Here is an 18,661-nt window from a genome sequence, read left to right as displayed (position 1 = left end):
GTGGCGGTGACCCGACTCGGGGCTGAGGCGGCGTTCCGGTGGCGGCACGACTCGGGGCTGAGGCGGCGTTCTGGTGGCTGAGGCGGCGTTCTGGTGGCTGAGGCGGCGTTCCGGTGGCTGAGGCGGCGTTCCAGCGGCAGCAACCTATCCAAGTTACCCTGCTATATTTAAGAGGGAGTTATATGTGGCCCTTGTGTCTAAAGGGATCAGGGGGTATGGCGAGAAGGCAGGTACAAGATACTGAGTTCGATGATCAGCCATGATCATATTGAATGGCGGTGCAGGCTCGAAGGGCCGAATGGCCTACTCCTGCACCTATTTTCTATGTTGCTATGTTTCTATGAATCCGGGGCTCGGCCGCGGGCCAGTGGACGACATCGTCGGGAGCTCGCAGGTCACAGGTTGGTGACCTGTTTTTACGGAGCTCCCGCGGCAACAGCTGCGTCCGCTGGATTGGAGGGCGGCATCTTCGGCAGCTTCGACCATCCCGGGCAGCGGAGCTTGAACCGCCCCTTTCGCGGAGCTCGATTGAGCCACGGGACTGACTTACCATCGCCCGGTGGGGTAACAACATCGGAGGCCTGGATCGCCTCAGCGCAGAGGGAGAATAAGGAGGGAAAGAGACAGTGACTTTAAGACTTTTGCCTCCATCACAGTGACGAGGTGCCTGGTGAACTCATTGTGGTGGATGTTAATTTGTGTTTATTGTGTGTTTTGTTATTTATTATTATATGTATGACTGCAGGCACTGAAATTCAGACCGAAAAGGTCTGAATGACAAATAAAAAAATCTAATCTAATCTATTGAGGGAGTAGGATCACCAGGTTAATTTCCAGGATGGCGGGACTGACATGATGAACGGATGGGTCGACTGGGCCTGTGTTCTCTGAAATTTAGTATGAGAGGGAATCTTATAGAAACATGAAATTCTTAAAGGATTGGACAGACTAGATGCAGGAAAAATATTCCTGATGTTGGAGTCCAGAACCAGGGGTCACAGTTCAAGAATAAGGGGTCACTCAGGCCATTTAGGACTGAGATGTGGAAAACCTTTTTCACTCAGTGTTGTGAATCTGTGGAATTATCTGCCACAGAAGGCAGTGGAGGCCAATTCACTGGATGTTATTCAAGAGAGAGTTAGATTTAGCTCTTAGGGCTAAAGGAATTGAGGGATATGAGGAAAAAGCAGGAACAAGGTACTGATTTTAGATGATCAGCCGTGATCATATTGAATGGCAGTGCTTGCTCAAAGGGCTGAATGACCTACCCCTGCACCTATTTTTCTATGTGTCTAAGAAGTATTTAGACAGGTACAAGGACAGGATAGGTTTGGAGGGATGGGGTCGAACACGGGCAGGTGGGATCAGTGTAGATGGGGCATGTTGGTCAGGGTGGGCATGTTGGGCCGAAGGGCCTGTTTCCATGATATATGACTATGACTCTCCACCACCAACACAATCAGTCTGAAGAACTCTCTGAAGAAGGCTCCCAAAGTGAAATGTCACCTATCCATGTTCGCCAGACCCACTGAGTTACTTCAACACTTTCTTTCTTTTGTACACCAGCATCTGCAGTTCCTTGTGTCTTTTAAAAATTCAATCTAGGTTGCTTGGAAGCAATTTATTGACAATTGCTTTATGTACATTCATTTATATTGACTCAACTGGCGAACCCTGAAATTTGTTAATTTTCTCCTTCCTGCAGGCTGCATCTCCACAACAGAGAGAGATGATGGAACAAGCAGCTGCCCAGATAGCACAAGACAACTGTGAGCTAGCATGTTGTTTTATTCAGAAAACAGCTGTTGAAAAAGCAGGTCCTGAAATGGATAAACGACTTGCAACAGTAAGTTTCTTGCCCTTTTTTTGCACCAACCCTCAGTTTGTCACCGCTGCATCTAATTAATATTTTGTTTCAATTTATAGGAATTTGAACTTCGGAAGCATGCCAGACAGGAAGGTCGACGATACTGTGATCCTGTAGTACTGACCTACCAGGCTGAGCGTATGCCTGAGCAAATCAGATTAAAGGTATGATTTATTTTTTTTTAATTTTATTTTTGTTTTATTTATGTCTAATTTTTTTTTTTTAATTGTGAATGGAATACTTACTATGTAAGATGACCCTTAAACGGCATTGTCCTGCAGCACAGAGGTTCTTTGGCCTGCCGTGCCGATACTAATCATTTTATTCTGGCACTTTCAGTGCACTGGCAATTTAAGCGCTTATCTCGATATTTCAATGTTGTGAGGGTATCACCACTAACTTAGACACTGCGTTTCAGATTACAACCACCCCCTGAGTTCTTCCTCCGATCTCCTCTCAACCTCAACCTTCATCCTAAACCTACACCAGCTTGCTTTAGATACTTTGCAAAAGGAAAATTATGATCTACCCTATCTGTTCCCGTCATAATTTTGCAAATCTATGTAACGTCCCCCTCGGCCTCCATTTCTCCCAAGAAAAATAATTCCATCCTAACCAGTCACTTGTAACTGAGCTGCTCAATCACGCAGTGCCTTGTTGAATCTCCTCTGCATTTTCTGTATAATCATGTATTTTCTATAGTATGGTGATCAGAAATGAAGATAGTATTTCAGATACAGCTTTACCAATGTTTTATAAAGCTGTACCATAACTTCCCCCTCTTACATTTGGTGCACTATCTAATCCATGTGTCATCTTCAACTTATCTACCTGTGCTGCCATCTTTAGGACACCTTGTACATTTAGGCATGGGTCCTTCTGTTCCCCAATATTTTGTCAGGCCTAACTATTTATTGTACACGTCCTGGCCTTATTAGTCCTCCCAAAGTGCTTCACTTCAAATTTATACGGTTTAAAACCTATCAATGTTGGTTTGCTATTCTTACTCACTGATGAACACCATCCATTAGCCTAAGAATACCTTCCTAACTATTGACACCCTACCGAGTTTTCTTGTCATCTGTAAACCTACTAACCATGCCTCCTATGTTAATATCCAATTTATGAATGTATATTGCAAACAATAATGGCCCCACTAATGATCCCTGCAGTACACCATTGCTCATGTGTATGTTTTCATGTATATCTTCCAAAGTGGACTTAAATCAATAGCAGGTTAATGAACTGCATCAAAATGTTATCCCAGTAACATTTGTTGCTGAAACATTTAATGGAATTGGAAAACGATTGCTGACATAAGGACCAAATAAAACTTGTCTGAGAGACATAATACTTTGTAGCCCTGGATAATCTTGACATGAAAATGCTGCAGAGATTCTAAATGAAGCGAGTCGTGACAGACAAAATAATTAACATATGGCTGTCAATAAATATTTAATAATACCGCTCTCTTCCCATTCCGTTTCGTCAGTCCTGGAATGGGCATTATTTTCTTGCTACTTTTCGTCAATCATCTATGCCATCTCTATGACCAGATATTGAGTAAGCAGAGCAATTTAGTACTTTGTCTCAGTAAAAGGAAATTTCTGTCAATTACATACTTCTTTGAATTTTACAATTGTGAATAATGTCATTGATGCTATTGTCTCGCTCCTTTCCCAACTTCATATCACTTAGCCTAACATGTCAGAGCAGAAATCGTGAATGAATTATGATCTAAATTGCTGCAGGAATGTAAACATTCTGAAGAAGGGTCTCGACCCGAAATGTCACCCATTCCTGCTCTCCAGAGATGCAGCTTGTCCCGCTGAGTTACTCCAGCTTTTTGTGTCTATATTCTGGTGTGAATTTTATTATTATTTTCTTGTTTAGCACCTTTCTTTTGTTCAGCAAATTTAATGTATTAACTGATTGGTGCTATGGCAGAATGAACAGCTAAGTCTAATTTTTTTATTTATAGGTGGGTGGTGTAGATCCTAAACAACTGGCTGTGTACGAAGAGTTTGCACGCAACATCCCAGGATTTCTACCCAGCAATGACATTTCACAGCCCACAGGCTTCTTGGCCAAGCCCATGCAGGTACTTTAGAGATTCCACATAATGTTGAACTTTTCTCTGATTTATATAGAATGTATGGTTAATTATTGCCAAAGTTGTGGAATGCATTATAGTACACCATGTTGCATAATTGAATAGTAATCTCAGAATCTCAGGTAAAATTGATTGAGAAAAGAATTTGAAATAGAATAAAACTCAATTAGATTTATTGGAATTAATTAATTGGATTAAGTTCGGTCAGGACCTGAGATGTGTTGATCAGGTATAGGGGGAGGGAGAACAATAAGAGATCATAATGCCCATGGGCACTAATGGCACAGGCAGATAGATTAATGAGGACTCACACAGTGCGAACAATTTTTTCTCCAGAAATTGTCTGGCATTTTGAAGATTTCATGTTCTGCCACCATTTTAAGTAAAACAGCAGTATTTCCTTGAGTCATTCATTATTGAACTTCTGATTCCTCTGCTATACTCTGGGGCAAGAAACACAAAATTTGATCACATCGATAGCTTGAGTTCTCTGTTTTACTGATTCAATTCAGTGGTTACAGCTTAAGTTCTTGCTAACATGGTCTTTCAATGTCATATCCTTTGCATATGTGGCTGAATTCTATTTACATAGAAATGGAAGAGTTTCTAGCATGGTTCCCCTTTGTGGTCAAGAAATCAGTGAAATCTTGGATCTTTTGTCATTCACAGCAAGCTTGGGCAACTGACGATATTGCACAGATTTATGACAAGTGCATCACAGAATTGGAGCAACATCTGCATGCAATTCCACCATCTCTGGCCATGAACCCCCAGGCTCAGGCACTTCGCAATTTATTGGAAGCCGTGGTAATGGCCAGGAATTCACGTGATGCTATTGCTGCTCTTGGCCTCCTGCAGAAGGCAAGTACTCTATAGAGTTCCTAATTCAATTATTTAGCCAGTCTGATATAGCCAAAAATAGCTTATCATTATTAAATTGAATACTAAAGAAACTGAGTCTTTATGGTAATGGCTTTTTAGTTTGCATGATACCTGTTATTGTTTAGTTGACTAGCCTTTCAGACAGGTATATGGTTGTGGATACTACTATTGAGACGGTCTCTCAGAGAAAAGCCACAGCAGCCAAGTTTGTAGCACCACAATGCTTAACAATGGTTTGGGGGAAGTGGGGTGGAGTCTGAGCAAACAATTGCATGGAGTCCAAGTGAGCAAACTTGATGGTAAGGGGAATAGATGGGCAGTTTTATGGCGGAAAGCCAAACTCCAGAATAGTGTATTGCCTGCCAGGCTCGGGGGTGCCTATTGGGTACAGGGTATTCTGGAGGGGCGGAGGGGGGGGGGTAGGATGTAGGATAGGAAAGTTCCGTTGGCAGAGCAGACGGGCAGGAAAGGGAATATGGGGGCACTAGAAGGCTTAACTGCATAACATTAGTATAAGGAACGTCATGGGCAAGTCAGATGAGGTTAGCAGATAGATCAACACTTGAAATTATCTTATTGCAATCACAAAACTGGTGGATGGTTGGGCAGGCCTGGCAGCTTAATGTGGGGTACATAACTCGAGTGTCTGAGAGGAATGCCAAAAGAGGGGCAGTCACACTACTGGCTAGCAAGAACATCACAGCAAAACAGAGTATATCCTGGAAGGATTGTCCAATAAAGTGGTATGGGTAGAATTTAGGAATGAGAGTAATGATTACTTTTCTATTATATTATAGGCCTCCAATAATCAGCAGGGAGTAGAGGAACAAATATGTAAACAAATTGCAAAAGATGTAAGCGCAATAACGCTTTTATGTATAAAGAGCCCTACAAATGACATTATCTTTGGAAATTAAACTGGCCAGGCGGTGGAACGGGGAACCCTTCGGGAACCTAGTGTGGGGAAAATGGCATTAGTGTATATGTGCAAAACAAAAGCTTTTCACTGTATCTCGGTATCACGTGACAATATCTTGCGGGATAGTTTTCTAAACCAACATGTAGACGAACCAACGGGAGCAGGCAATTCTAGACTGAGTTTTGAGTAATGAGGAAGGGTTAGTTAGCAGTCTTGTTGTGCGTGGCCCCTTGGGCAAGAGTGACCATAATATGGTTGAGTTCTTCATTAGGATGGAGAGTGACATTGTTAATTCAGAAACAAGGGTCCTGAACTTAAAGAAAGGTAACTTTGAGGGTATGAGAAGTGAATTGGCCAAGATAGACTGGCAATTGATTCTTAAAGGGTTGACGGTGGATATGCAATGGAAGGCATTTAAAGACTGCATGGATGCACTACAACAATTGTTCATCCCAGTTTGGCAAAAGAATAAATCAGGGAAGGTAGTGCATCCGTGGATAACAAGGGGAATCAGGGATAGTATCAAAACAAAAGATGAAGCATACAAATTAGCCGGAAAAGGTAGCCTACCAGAGGACTGGGAGAAATTCAGAGTCCAGCAGAGGAGGACAAAGGGCTTTATTAGGAAAGGGAAAATAGATTATGAAAGAAAACTGGCAGGGAACATAAAAACTGACTGCAAAAGTTTTTATAAATATGTGAAGAGAAAAAGATTAGTTAAAACAAATGTAGGTCCCTTGCAGTCAGAAACAGGTGAATTGATCACGGGGAACAAAGACATGGCAGACCAATTGAATAACTGTGGTTCTGTCTTCACTAAGGAAGACATAAATAATCTGCCCGAAATAGCAGCGACCGGGCGTCAAATGGGATGGAGGAACTGAGTGAAATCCAGGTTAGCCAGGAAGTGGTGTTAGGTAAATTGAATGGATTAAAGGCCAATAAATTCCCAGGGCCAGATAGGCTGCATCCCAGAGTACTTAAGGAACTAGCCGCAGAAATAGTGAATGCATTAGTGATCATTTTTCAAAACTCTTTAGATTCTGGAGTAGTTCCTGAGGATTGGAGCGTAGCTAATGTAACCCCATTTTTTAAAAAGGGAGGGAGAGAGAAAACTGGGAATTACAGACCAGTTGGTCTAACATCGGTAGTGGGGAAACTGCTAAAGTCAGTTTTTAAAGATGGGATAGCAGCACATTTGGAAAGTGGTGAAATCATTGGACAGTCAGCATGGATTTATGAAAGGTAAATCATGTCTGACAAATCTTATAGAATTTTTCGAGGATGTAACTAGTAGAGTGGATAAGGGAGAACCAGCGGATGTGTTATATCTGGACTTTCAGACGGCTTTCGATAAGGTCCCACATAAGAGATTAGTATACAAACTTAAAGCACACGGTATTGGGGGTTCAGTATTGATGTGGATAGAGAACTGGCTGGCAGACAGGAAGCAAAGAGTAGGAGTAAACGGGTCCTTTTCACAATGGCAGGCAGTGACTAGTGGGGTACCGCAAGACTCAGTTCTGAGACCCCAGCTATTTACGATATATATTAATGATTTGGACGAGGGAATTGAATGCAACATCTCCAAGTTTGCGGATGACATAAAGCTGAGGGGCAGTGTTAGCTGTGAGGAGGATGCTAGGAGGCTGCAAGGTCACTTGGATAGGCTGGGTGAGTGGGCAAATGCATGGCTGATGCAGTATAATGTGGATAAATGTGAGGTTATCCACTTTGGTGGCAAAAACAGGAAAGTAGACAATTATCTGAATGGTGGCCGATTAGGAAATAGAGATGTAACGAGACCTGGGTGTCATGGTACACCAGTCATTGAAAGGCATGCAGGTGCAGCAGGCAGTGAAGAAGGTGAATGGTATGTTAGCATTCATAGCAAAAGGATTTGAGTATAGGAGCAGGGAGGTTCTACTGCAGTTGTACAGGGTCTTGGTGAGACCACACCTGGAGTATTGCGTACAGTTTTGGTCTCCTAATCTAAGGAAAGACATTCTTGCCATATGTACAGAGATGGTTCACCATCTGATTCCTGGGATGTCAGGACTTTCATATGAAGAAAGACCGGATAGACTCGGCTTGTACTCGCTAGAATTTAGAAGATTGAGGGGGATCTTATAGAAACTTACAAAATTGTTAAGGGGTTGGACCGGCTAGATGCAGGAAGATTGTTCCCGATGTTGGGGAAGTCCAGAACAAGGGGTCACAGTTTAAGGATAAGGGGGAAATCTTTTAGGACCGAGATGAGAATTTTTTTTTCACACAGAGTGGTGAATCTCTGGAATTCTCTGCTACAGAAGGTAGTTGAGGCCAGTTCATTGGCTATATTTAAGAGGGAGTTAGATGTGGCCCTTGTGGCTAAAGGAATCAGGGGGTATGGAGAGAAGGCAGGTACAGGATACTGAGTTGGATGATCAGCCATGAACATATTGAATGGCAAGCTCGAAGGGCTGAATGGCCTACTCCTGCACCTATTTTCTATGTTTCTAATAATATACTAATACAAAAAAATGTCAGCATGGATGAGGTGGGCTGAAGGGTCTGCATCATTGCTATAGAACTCTATCACTATAGAAACCAGGACTTTGATTTCGTAATTTCGTGATGATAGAATTAATTGTATGTGACTCTGATGTCTGACACTTTTAATTGAAGGCCGTGGAGGGACTGCTGGATGCCACGAGTGGTGCTGACCCAGATCTCTTACTTCGATACAGAGAATGCCATTTGTTGGTTTTGAAAGCGCTGCAGGATGGACGTGCCTATGGATCTCAGTGGTGTAACAATAAAATCACTAGGTATGTAAGCAAGGTGATGAGATATTTGATTGCATTTGTAACCTGTTCTACAGGACACTGGATATTAAAGTAGAAATAACCACTGATGCAGTTCCCACTGACGCGTTATCACAGAGCAATTTCAAGAAATAGTTGGGAAACCCATATTTAAAACTTGTGCAGAGTCTCTAATAATCCAGGAGTAGGTGATGTGCTGGCCCCTCAACAAGTTGGTGTGGATTGCAAAAGCAAATATCACCTAATAGTAAATACAATGTTAATTCTTCTAGGTGGCAGAAAACTTCAAGCTACACATGCAGTAAAATTATTGTTCATTCTCCAATAGAAAACATTGCAAAGAGACAAGGAATAAATGCCAAAGCCGCTTACTGGTGAATGGCATGAATTTTTGAATTCCCAGAAATATGCTGTCTTTGTTTATTACTGGGTGGAGGGAAGCTTGTCAAGGGACTTCTGCCAATGTGTATAATTCTTTCCCATTAATGCTGTTTAGTAAACATTCTAAAGAAGGGTCTCGACCCGAAAAGTCACCCATTCCTGCTCTCCAGAGATGCTGCCTGTCCTGCTGAGTTACTCAAGCTTTTTGTGTCTATATTCTGGTGTGAATTATGAACAAATCAACAGCCTTCATTTATATCAAAATTTTACTGTCCAATGACACTAAGGTGCTTCACAAACAAAGGTTATTGAATAAAATTATGCGCAAGCCACAACAGAATAAATTGGAGGAGAACAAATGTTATGAGAGCCAGAAGAGGTTAGTGATGATGAAGAACCTTCACTCCATGCTACCATCGTATATATGCAGTACAAGTGATTATATTTGTAACCTTCTTATGTTTGGACTAGCTTTTAACTAGTTCCTTAATTGTTCTAATAGGTGCCTAATTGAGTGCCGTGATGAATACAAGTATAATGTGGATGCTGTGGAATTGCTCATTAGACATCATCTAGTGAACATGCAACAGTATGATATTCACTTAGCCCAGGTAAGAGCGTGCAGAATAAAATGTAGATTTCAGGTCGGTGGTACACCAGCTAAATAAGGCTGGTGTACTGCAATCAATACTGTACCTTGCATTCTGTTTTAAATCAATGGCAAAATGTTCTACCCAAGGATCCTGTGCTTTCCTTTAATGTAAGCATACATTAAACATCTCAACTGCTTACATCATTTTGATGTAAGTCATAACCCTCAGTGTTCTGCTTTGAGTTTTCAGTGATAGACGTTACATTTTGTAATTTAGATATTACGAGCTGAATTCAGCAACTTTGGGGGAAATGGGTCCTTAGACCACTGAATTTGTGCTGCCCATCAACTACCCATTTAACTAACTAATGCTATGTTAATCCCACTTTTTTTTTTCTCCCTCCATTTTCATGACTTGCTCCCAGATCCCACCACTCACCTGGAAACGAGACGATTTATAATGTAACCACCAAACTCTTACGCAAAGCACTTTTTCTGTTGTTTAAAAACACCAAGCTGTGGAATACCATCAGAATCTGCAATATCCCATGGAATGCTGAAACAAATGGAATGCTATTTTGTTGCATTATAAATAACACTAATGCAAGTGCATTAAAATACATTGAAATCCTAGAAGTTACATTTAAAGGAGATAATTGTGTACAGTAATTGTAATTTGTGTAAATATGTTTACAGTTCGAAGGTTTTATTAAATCAATAAATGGATAAGTATTTTGTGTGTTCAGTTTGAAAATACGAACTCTCAGCAGCAGTCCAGTTCATACAGCAACCACAGCAAGTAATCTCATTACTAAATCTAGCAACACGATCAAGTAATCTAGCAACAATATTATACCTATTACATGGCATTTTGAATGGCATAGAATGTTGAATAGTTTAGTGCATCATCATGGAAGATCTTTTCAGGCAGTCCCTGTGGATTAAGGCCAACTTTCTTCCACTACAGCACTGTGGGTTTTGAGGTGGGGATTGAGGTCAATGTGAAATCCACAGACTTTACTACACATGGGACAGGAAGTAATTGATGGGCAGATAAGTGGATAGTTTCGGAGGTCTTTCTGCATACACTAGGCTTATGTGTACTCCTGATACATGGCCTCAAGATTCTGAAAGGCACCTTGAAAGCACCTCTTCCATTTTGGGGGTAGAAGCTTGTGTAAACCAATAATGAGAGCATAACAGATGGGCTGTCATCTCCACAGTTAAAAACGTGTGTCCTCATAATAGAGAGGAAATGGGATAAGATAATGTTATACCTCAGATTGTATTTATACCTAACTATGAGATAAATTGAGTATGATTTAGCTCCTGAAATGAAACTTAATACTCTTAACTCAGCAGAAAATCCTAGTGAAGTTTGGAGGGTTTTTCCATAATCATGCTTTATGTTGAAAATGTAAACAATTTAGTTTAAAACTATTGGCATTTTATGATAAGATAATTGCTCGTTACTCAACTGAGCTTTGACATACAAAGTATTTGGCTTAAAAGTAGTGAAAGGGTTTGGTGCGGTCATCCTGTAACCCTTGCGATTGATCCTAAATTTAAGCTGGCTGATGAACAGTCAGCTCAGAAGTTCCATTGGGTTATATGTTCCAACCTGCAGTAGTTGAGGGGATTATTTTCTTAATTTCTGACAATGCTGCTCTTTGATGATCTAATTAAAAGTATTAACAGCACATCTAGGGATGACTGTGAACTCTTAACTCTTTCGTGAGACGGATGAATCTCCAAAAGTCTTTTACATGTGAATTGGTCCACTTACTCCCCAACTAAACAAGCCTTTTGTGGAAATTGTGTGTTACTCCAGAGCTCAACACCAGTGCCTTCCAAGGATGAGTTCTTAGTTCCATATAATATTCCCTTTATACATGACTATATGGCCAAATTTGTCTCTAATTACATCTACAAGTTTGCAAACGACAGCATTTTAGTGGAATCATGAATAATGACGAAGCAGAATAAAGTTTAGTTTAGAGATGCAGCATGGGAACAGTTCTTTCAGCCCACCAAGTCCACACCAACCATCAATCACCCACGCACTAGTTTCATGTTATTGCACTTTCACACCCTACACAGTAGGGGCAATTTACAGAAGCCAATTAACCTACAAGCCTTCGCTTCTTTGGAATGTGGGTGGAAGCCAGAGGACCGGGAGAAAACGCACGCAATTATAGGGAGAATGTACAAACTCCGCAAAGACAGCACCTGTAGACAGAATCAAACCCAGGTATCTGGCACTGGGAGGAAGCAACTCTACTGCGGTGTCACTGTGCCGTCTGGAAGGACATGGAGAATTTAATGACACAGTGTCAGGATAATAACTTCTCCCTCAATGTCAGCAAGGTGAAGGAGCTAGTTATTAACTTCAGGAAGCATGGTGGAGTACATGCCCTAAACAATGGTGCAGATATGGAAATGATTGTGAGCTTCAAGTTCCTTGGCCTTAATATTATCAGTAATCTGTCGTGAACCTGCCACATTGATGCGACAGCCAAGAAGGCAGCCTAAAGGCTCTACTTCCTGCGGAGGGCGAGGAAATTCTACGTCTCCAGTGTCTCTTACAAATTTCTTTAGATGCACCATAGAAAGCATACTGGATTGCATCACAGCTTGATTTGGGAACAACTCTGCCGAAGACTTGAGAAATTGCATAGAGTTGTAGATGTAGCCCAGTGCATCGCACAGGTCAGACTTCCCGCCATTGACTCCATCTACGCTTCACCCTGCCTTGGAAAAGCAACCAACATATTTGAAGATTTGTACCACTCTGATCATTCCTCCTCCTCCTCCCTGCTCCCGTCTGGCCGAAGCTTGCAAGTGCACACCACTAGACCCGGGAAGTGATTCTTCCCCTTCTTTTTCAGGCTTCTGGATGGTCGTTCTGTAAGCCAGGATACTGTTTGATTCATGTCTATCCTATTGAAGGCATTGGACTTTGTCTAAAGAACTGATGCGCTACAATGCTGTAATCTAAATTCTGCACTCTGTATGTTCCCCTTTGCTCTATCTATTGTACTTGAGTTTGAACTAATTGTATCAAATGGTATATATGATCTGTTTGGATAGTGTGCAAAACAAAGCTTTTCATTGTACCTTGTTATATGTGGCAATAATAAACCTAACCCTAAGCTGATGTTGTGCTCTGCTTTTGAATTAAAGTGTTTTTTTTTAATTTTTGCAGTCAATGGAGAATGGCTTGAACTATATGGCTGTAGCTTTTGCCATGCAGTTGGTAAAGATTCTCTTGGTGGACGAGAGAAGCATTAGCCATGTTACCGAAGCAGATTTATTCAACACTATTGAAACACTTATGAGGATCAGTGCTCATTCCAGAGGAAATGCACCTGAAGGGTAAGTATTAGGATTGGTTTGGGAATAGGTTTAAGATGGTAATTGAAATCCAATCCTCTCAGGTTGAAGTAAACAAGTTTGCACGATGAAATTTGGGAACCATGATACTATTAGAATAGAATAGAATAGTTTCTTTATTGTCATTGTAACATGAACCATGTACAACGAAATTTAAAATGTCAGCCAGTCAGTGCAGCATTCAAACATTTCTAAAAGCTAACGATACATTGTCACAGGTGGGATATTTCCTGGTGCACTGACTATTGTCAAACATCTCAAAGCATATTTCATTTATCTTGCCACCTCTCAAATCTACCATTGTTTTTCAGCTGTTTTGTCCTATGAAATACCTTGGTGATCCAGAACATTAATATTTGGGTGTACGTAAATAAACGATTGGGATATTGTATTTTGCAAATCGCTGTTGATATGTTTTTGCGCATCTACCATGATGTAGAAATGGTGCTTGTGTTCTGTAATAACTGTCTATCATTTGTTTTTGTGAACAGATTGCCCCAGCTCATGGATCTCCTTAGAGCTAACTATGAAGCTATGATGGATCGTGCACATGGAGGCCCCAACTTTATGATGCATTCTGGGATATCTCAGGCCTCAGAATATGATGATCCACCAGGGCTTCGGGAGAAAGCTGAGTATTTACTGAGGGAATGGGTAAACCTTTACCACTCTGCAGCAGCTGGACGGGACAGCACCAAAGCATTTTCAGCCTTTGTTGGGCAGGTAAGGATGGTTATTGAGAATTAAAGGAGTTAGTTAATGAAACCTACGTTGAGACCAGTGTAATCTAATCAGAGATGGGTAGCTGGAAACTGTTGAAACCCACAAGTTTGTAGAATATGAAGCAAGGAAATATGCTGTTGGCACAATTGGTCAATCTTAATGTTTGTTCTAAAGATAATTATAATCCTTTTAGCTGAAGAGGAATAAAAGGAATAAAATAAATAAAAAGTATGTTTTCAGCCCGAGACGTTGCCTATTTCCTTCGCTGCATAGATGCTGCCGCACCCGCTGAGTTTCTCCAGCATTTTCGTCTACCTAGGAATAAAAGGAATCCAAGCTATTCTTAAATGTTCAAATGGCCTTTACATCTGTCAGCAACTTGAGTACTGTATGAATTCTCCATGAAAAGATTTCTCCTACCCTCCAGCATCTCTTACATTTTAATTTATATTAAATCTGGCAGATAAGTAGATTTTCCAAGAATATTAAAGGTCCAAAAGTGGGTGTGATTTAGTTACCCATTGCCTATCCGTTAAGTCTCCTCAACCTTTAGGTTGTTATATCAACTGGGGATTCGTGTCACCTCCGGATTTGAATCAGCCACCCTCACGACCTCATTCATTGTAATACTAATCTCTCCTCAAATGTGAGGACCTGCATCCTCCATCTTCCTGCTGCTTTGAGTGACCTGACCTGAATGTCAGATAAAAGGTCCCATTACTCTCCTGGTACTATCCGATTCACCTTTACCCCTTTGCAGACATTGCACCTTGTCTCTGGAACGGAGGAGAACAATATGCTGCACTTTGTCCTACCAACTTGAGTTTGGCTTTGATTGGATAGCATGCAAAACAAAGCTTTTCACTGTACCTCAATACACTTGACAATAAACCTAAATCTAAACCTAAACTATTACTGCCATCTGTTCTGAGGAGCAGCAGGAAAACCTGTGAATGAGTTTGGGTTGGAAATTATGGAGTAAGTGCAGGAGAGGGTGGTGGAAAGCAGAGCACATGAAATGTGGGAAAAGTTAGAGCTATGCAAATGTCCTCTGGTCCTCTGTCGTCCTACTCTCACCACCCCTTCCCCCATAAATCTCATTCTCACTCCCTACATATCAGCTCTTACTCCTGAATTTTAGCCTTAAAGGCAAATTAATATTTGGATTTTCATATCTCTGGTTAGTATGCTGCTTATACCATCCTGTAAGATCTTTAACTTTTCCACTCTTTAGGTCTTCTCATTTTCTCTTTTTAATGTATAAATACTTTCCAAAATTATTGATTATAGTGGCTATTCATTTTACCCATTGATCTTTCATTCTCTGAGGAGTAACCTAATTAGTGACCTGGCACACCAATTTCACTTCTCATTTTGATAACTGGTTAACATGGCAAAATATGCAGCAGATCTATTAAAGTATTGAAGTGTGAACATGGAGTTTGTGGATGCCGTGTATTTTGTTCAATATTGAGGTTCTTTTATCTCTACAGATGCACCAGCAGGGAATTTTGAAGACTGATGACCTGATTACGCGTTTCTTCCGCCTATGCACTGAAATGTGTGTTGAGATTAGTTACCGTGCACAACAGGAACAGCAGCACAATCCCACTGCCAATCCTACGATGATCAGGGCCAAGTGCTATCACAACCTTGATGCTTTTGTCAGATTGATAGCCCTGCTGGTTAAACACTCTGGGGAGGCTACCAACACTGTCACTAAAATCAATCTTCTCAATAAGGTGAGTAGATGTTACAGTCATCTACCTTTGTCACCTGCAGTTATATTTAATTGCTGAATAAGATCAGCCATGATCACATTGAATGGCGGTGCTGGCTCGAAGGGCCAAATGGCCTACTCTAGCACCTATTATCTATTGTGTATAAGATTTGGCAGGGAGGGAATAGCCATCTAGAACAGATTATATTTTCAGTGGGAATTTAAACATCTTTTGATCAATTGGACATGGCTTAATTTGGAAAGATGGGTTTCCAAATTGCAGAATATATGCATAATCAGTTCACTCCCTCAGCTGTTGGTGTCCTTTCAATAGTCCATTTCACTAATTTTGGGGATGGTCTGCTTCTGGTTCAGCACTAACCATTCTGAACTGAGATATGTCACATATCCAGCTCTGTGCTTTCTAGTATCATCAAAACAATTTAACTATCGATTTGGATTTATTAGATAGAAGCCAGCTTCCCACTTTTGTTGCCTTTATCAAATGGTCACTCAACAAGATTTTAAAGTCATTCAGAATTTAATAATCAGGTTATGAAATGGCCAATAGATAAAGTCTCAGTGAAGTTCATTCATGTTCCTTAAGCAAGATTGCATATGTTAAAATTCTGAAAGAGTTTGATCTGTTAAGCAATTTCCTTGTTTTTGGCATTTGATGTCTTGAGCTAATGCGATTGAAATAGTGGCCCATTTCATCTGACTTGCATCTGACCCGAGTGCGGGTTTGGAAGCATATGAAGAAAAAGCGGAGGAGGAAGTGCATTGAGAAATGTTTTGTTAAAATACAAGTATAGTATTGCCTTTTATCCAAACTTGGTATTGGTTTATTATTGTCAAGTGTACCAAGATGAAACTCTTTGTTTTGCTTCCTGTACTGGCTAATCATATCATATATTAGTATATCTGTGTAATAGAGAAAATCAAGTACAGAATATAATGTTACCAAGTTGGCATTGGTGTCAACTTTTTGATGATGCAAGGCTAAGTTGTATAGATCTGAAAGGTCCAGAGTTCAATCTTGAAGTTATGCTGAGGCCGCCCATGTCGCTTGGCAACAATTGTAATGTTTCGGTTGGTCGGTCGGTTGGACACTTGAAGGGGGAAAGTTGGGCAAGAGTTCAGTTGTTGAACCTGCACAGAAATGTCTGTTAAGTATGGATGTTATCAGGGTTTTCATCATCTAGTATACTGATGCGTCATTTAGAATGGCATGAAGATTGTTCATGAGTGAGTGAACATACTAGACTGCATGCACCTTTGCAAAGAGAAATTGGGTTATTTTTAATGCTTCCAAATCTAATGTTCTGCAGGTACTGGGGATTGTTGTCGGAGTACTATTGCAAGATCATGAAGTACGTCAGAGTGAGTTTCAGCAGCTGCCATATCATCGTATCTTCATCATGTTGTTGCTGGAGTTAAATGCCCCTGAGCATGTGCTGGAAACTATCAATTTCCAGACTCTGACTGCTTTTTGGTAAGTATTAACAAAGGCAAATATCCCTGTTGTCCCATGATAAAAAGGAGGGAATAGTGGTAACTTTGCCTAATGGCTTCCAACAGGTGTGTCAGAGAACTGAAATATTGCTGAATTGCACCTTTTATAAAAAGGGAAAAAGAATGAACCAAGTTAAAAATCAGTAACATAGCTGGTGAACAAATTAATAATTGTCGGCTATTAGTACCTTTGCTGTTGAGTGATTAAGCTTCCCCCCCCACCCCCACAGGCTAATGCTCTCTTGATTTTCTATTCTTATTGGAATGTTTTCAGCATCAGTCAACGAAGAGAAATATAAAATATTTGTTCAAAGACTTTGTTGCTTCCTTATTTCCCATGATCAATTTCAATCCCTTGGTCTCATCTTCTCAGGAACCAGTGTTTACCTTCAGACTCTCTGTAATGTACTTTTAGAAGCCCTTTTGTGTCACTAGAACACAAAGAGTAGGAGTAGGCCAATGGCCTCTTTTAAATATTTCTTCATCTCGCCTTAAGTCTGTGCCTTTTGAGTTTTGGACTCCCATACCAAGGGACAAGTGTGACCATTTGCATTATCTATGTCCCTCATGATTTTATAGATCTATAAGGGCATTCCTCCTAAAAGCCGTAGCATATACTGTCTCCTAACTCGAGCAATTCGGTCCTGGTAACTGTTTGTGAATTGTTTTGCACCCTTTTCACCTTAATGACTGCTTCCTACAGCTGGGTGACCAGTACTGCACACAATGCTCCAAGTACAGTTTTGCCATCAACTTGTACAGTTATAACATTTATGTCCCAACTCCTGTACGCTGTGCCCTGACAAGTGAATGTAAGCGTGCCAAACATCATCTTCAGCGCCAAATATATACCTTATCCCTAGCTCTAGGGCCCTATTGCTTATGGTACAAACATGACTGTACTAAAATGAGACAGCTTCGCACTTGCCTGAACATGAAATATAAGTGTAGATTTCTTGCCAAATTTCAGTGCAAACCTTTTTAATATTCTGAAGTTTTCAGCCACATTTTTTGTGGTATGAATTTTTTTGCTGTAAATATTGTTTTTTTTTCATGCAGCAAATCACATTTTTAAATCCCTATGCCTTGGAAACTCTTACAAAGATGCTAGCGCATACACCTTAGGTATGAATTTGCATTCTCGCTTGACTACTTTACTGAGGCTTTCCGTAAAGTTTTCTGTCCATACAGTTTTGTGCATTTGTTCTTTGGAGAACACTACATAAACAGATGGCTCTTAAATTCTTAATGGACCAGTGTGTAGATATCTTAGGCCAAATAGTTCACCTACCTTTTTCTGCCAGGCTGCAAATGCACTTTTAATAATATTCTGATTATGTAGTTTTGGTTTATTATGAGTAGTGCCAACATTTTTTTGACTGCAGAGACGAAGGTAGCACAAAATGCTGGAGTAACTCAGCGGGAGCAGCATCTCTGGAGAGAAGGAATGGATTTTCTTGCTGTCACCCAACCTTGAGAGTTACTCCAGCATTTTTTTTCATTTCAGCAAGCAAAAATGTTTGGTGAACACTAGATTCCACATTATTTTGCGCTCTGCCCACTAGATGTAAAGCACTAAACCTCCTGGCTTTGTCTATGCCTAGGCTGGAACTGATTTCCCATCGGATCTTCATTGCAATGAGTAGCATTTCCCCCATCACTAATTTTTACATTTCCCCACACAGTGCTGGAGAAAGTCATTGAACTTAAGAGTGGTTTAACTGCGTACTGCCAGTGAGGCACAGCAAC

The 18,661-nt window shown here is 40.7% G+C and overlaps 1 protein-coding gene across 11 annotated transcripts in view; it reads left to right on the top strand.

Moving 5' to 3' along the window:
• cnot1 (CCR4-NOT transcription complex, subunit 1) overlaps positions 1-17,717 on the top strand; it is a 145,052-nt gene extending 127,335 nt beyond the window's left edge. For 5 of the 11 annotated variants that reach the window (XM_055648727.1, XM_055648730.1, XM_055648728.1 and 2 more), the window contains 10 exons: positions 1,706-1,846; positions 1,927-2,031; positions 3,849-3,968; positions 4,650-4,841; positions 8,449-8,591; positions 9,472-9,580; positions 12,767-12,936; positions 13,446-13,677; positions 15,171-15,419; positions 16,729-17,714. In XM_055648727.1, the coding sequence (XP_055504702.1) occupies positions 1,706-1,846; positions 1,927-2,031; positions 3,849-3,968; positions 4,650-4,841; positions 8,449-8,591; positions 9,472-9,580; positions 12,767-12,936; positions 13,446-13,677; positions 15,171-15,419; positions 16,729-16,896 (1,629 nt within the window). In that variant the 3' untranslated portion in view covers positions 16,897-17,714. Of the gene's footprint in view, positions 1-1,705; positions 1,847-1,926; positions 2,032-3,848; positions 3,969-4,649; positions 4,842-8,448; positions 8,592-9,471; positions 9,581-12,766; positions 12,937-13,445; positions 13,678-15,170; positions 15,420-16,728 lie in introns of all 11 variants that reach the window. The other 6 variants (XM_055648723.1, XM_055648725.1, XM_055648722.1 and 3 more) reach the window with 3 other exon arrangements.
• Positions 17,718-18,661: the final 944 nt, after the last annotated feature.

The sequence above is a fragment of the Leucoraja erinacea genome, chromosome 17 (assembly GCF_028641065.1).
Source record: "Leucoraja erinacea ecotype New England chromosome 17, Leri_hhj_1, whole genome shotgun sequence".
NCBI lineage: Eukaryota > Metazoa > Chordata > Chondrichthyes > Rajiformes > Rajidae > Leucoraja > Leucoraja erinaceus.
This window is presented reverse-complemented; position numbering and strand designations above follow the sequence as displayed.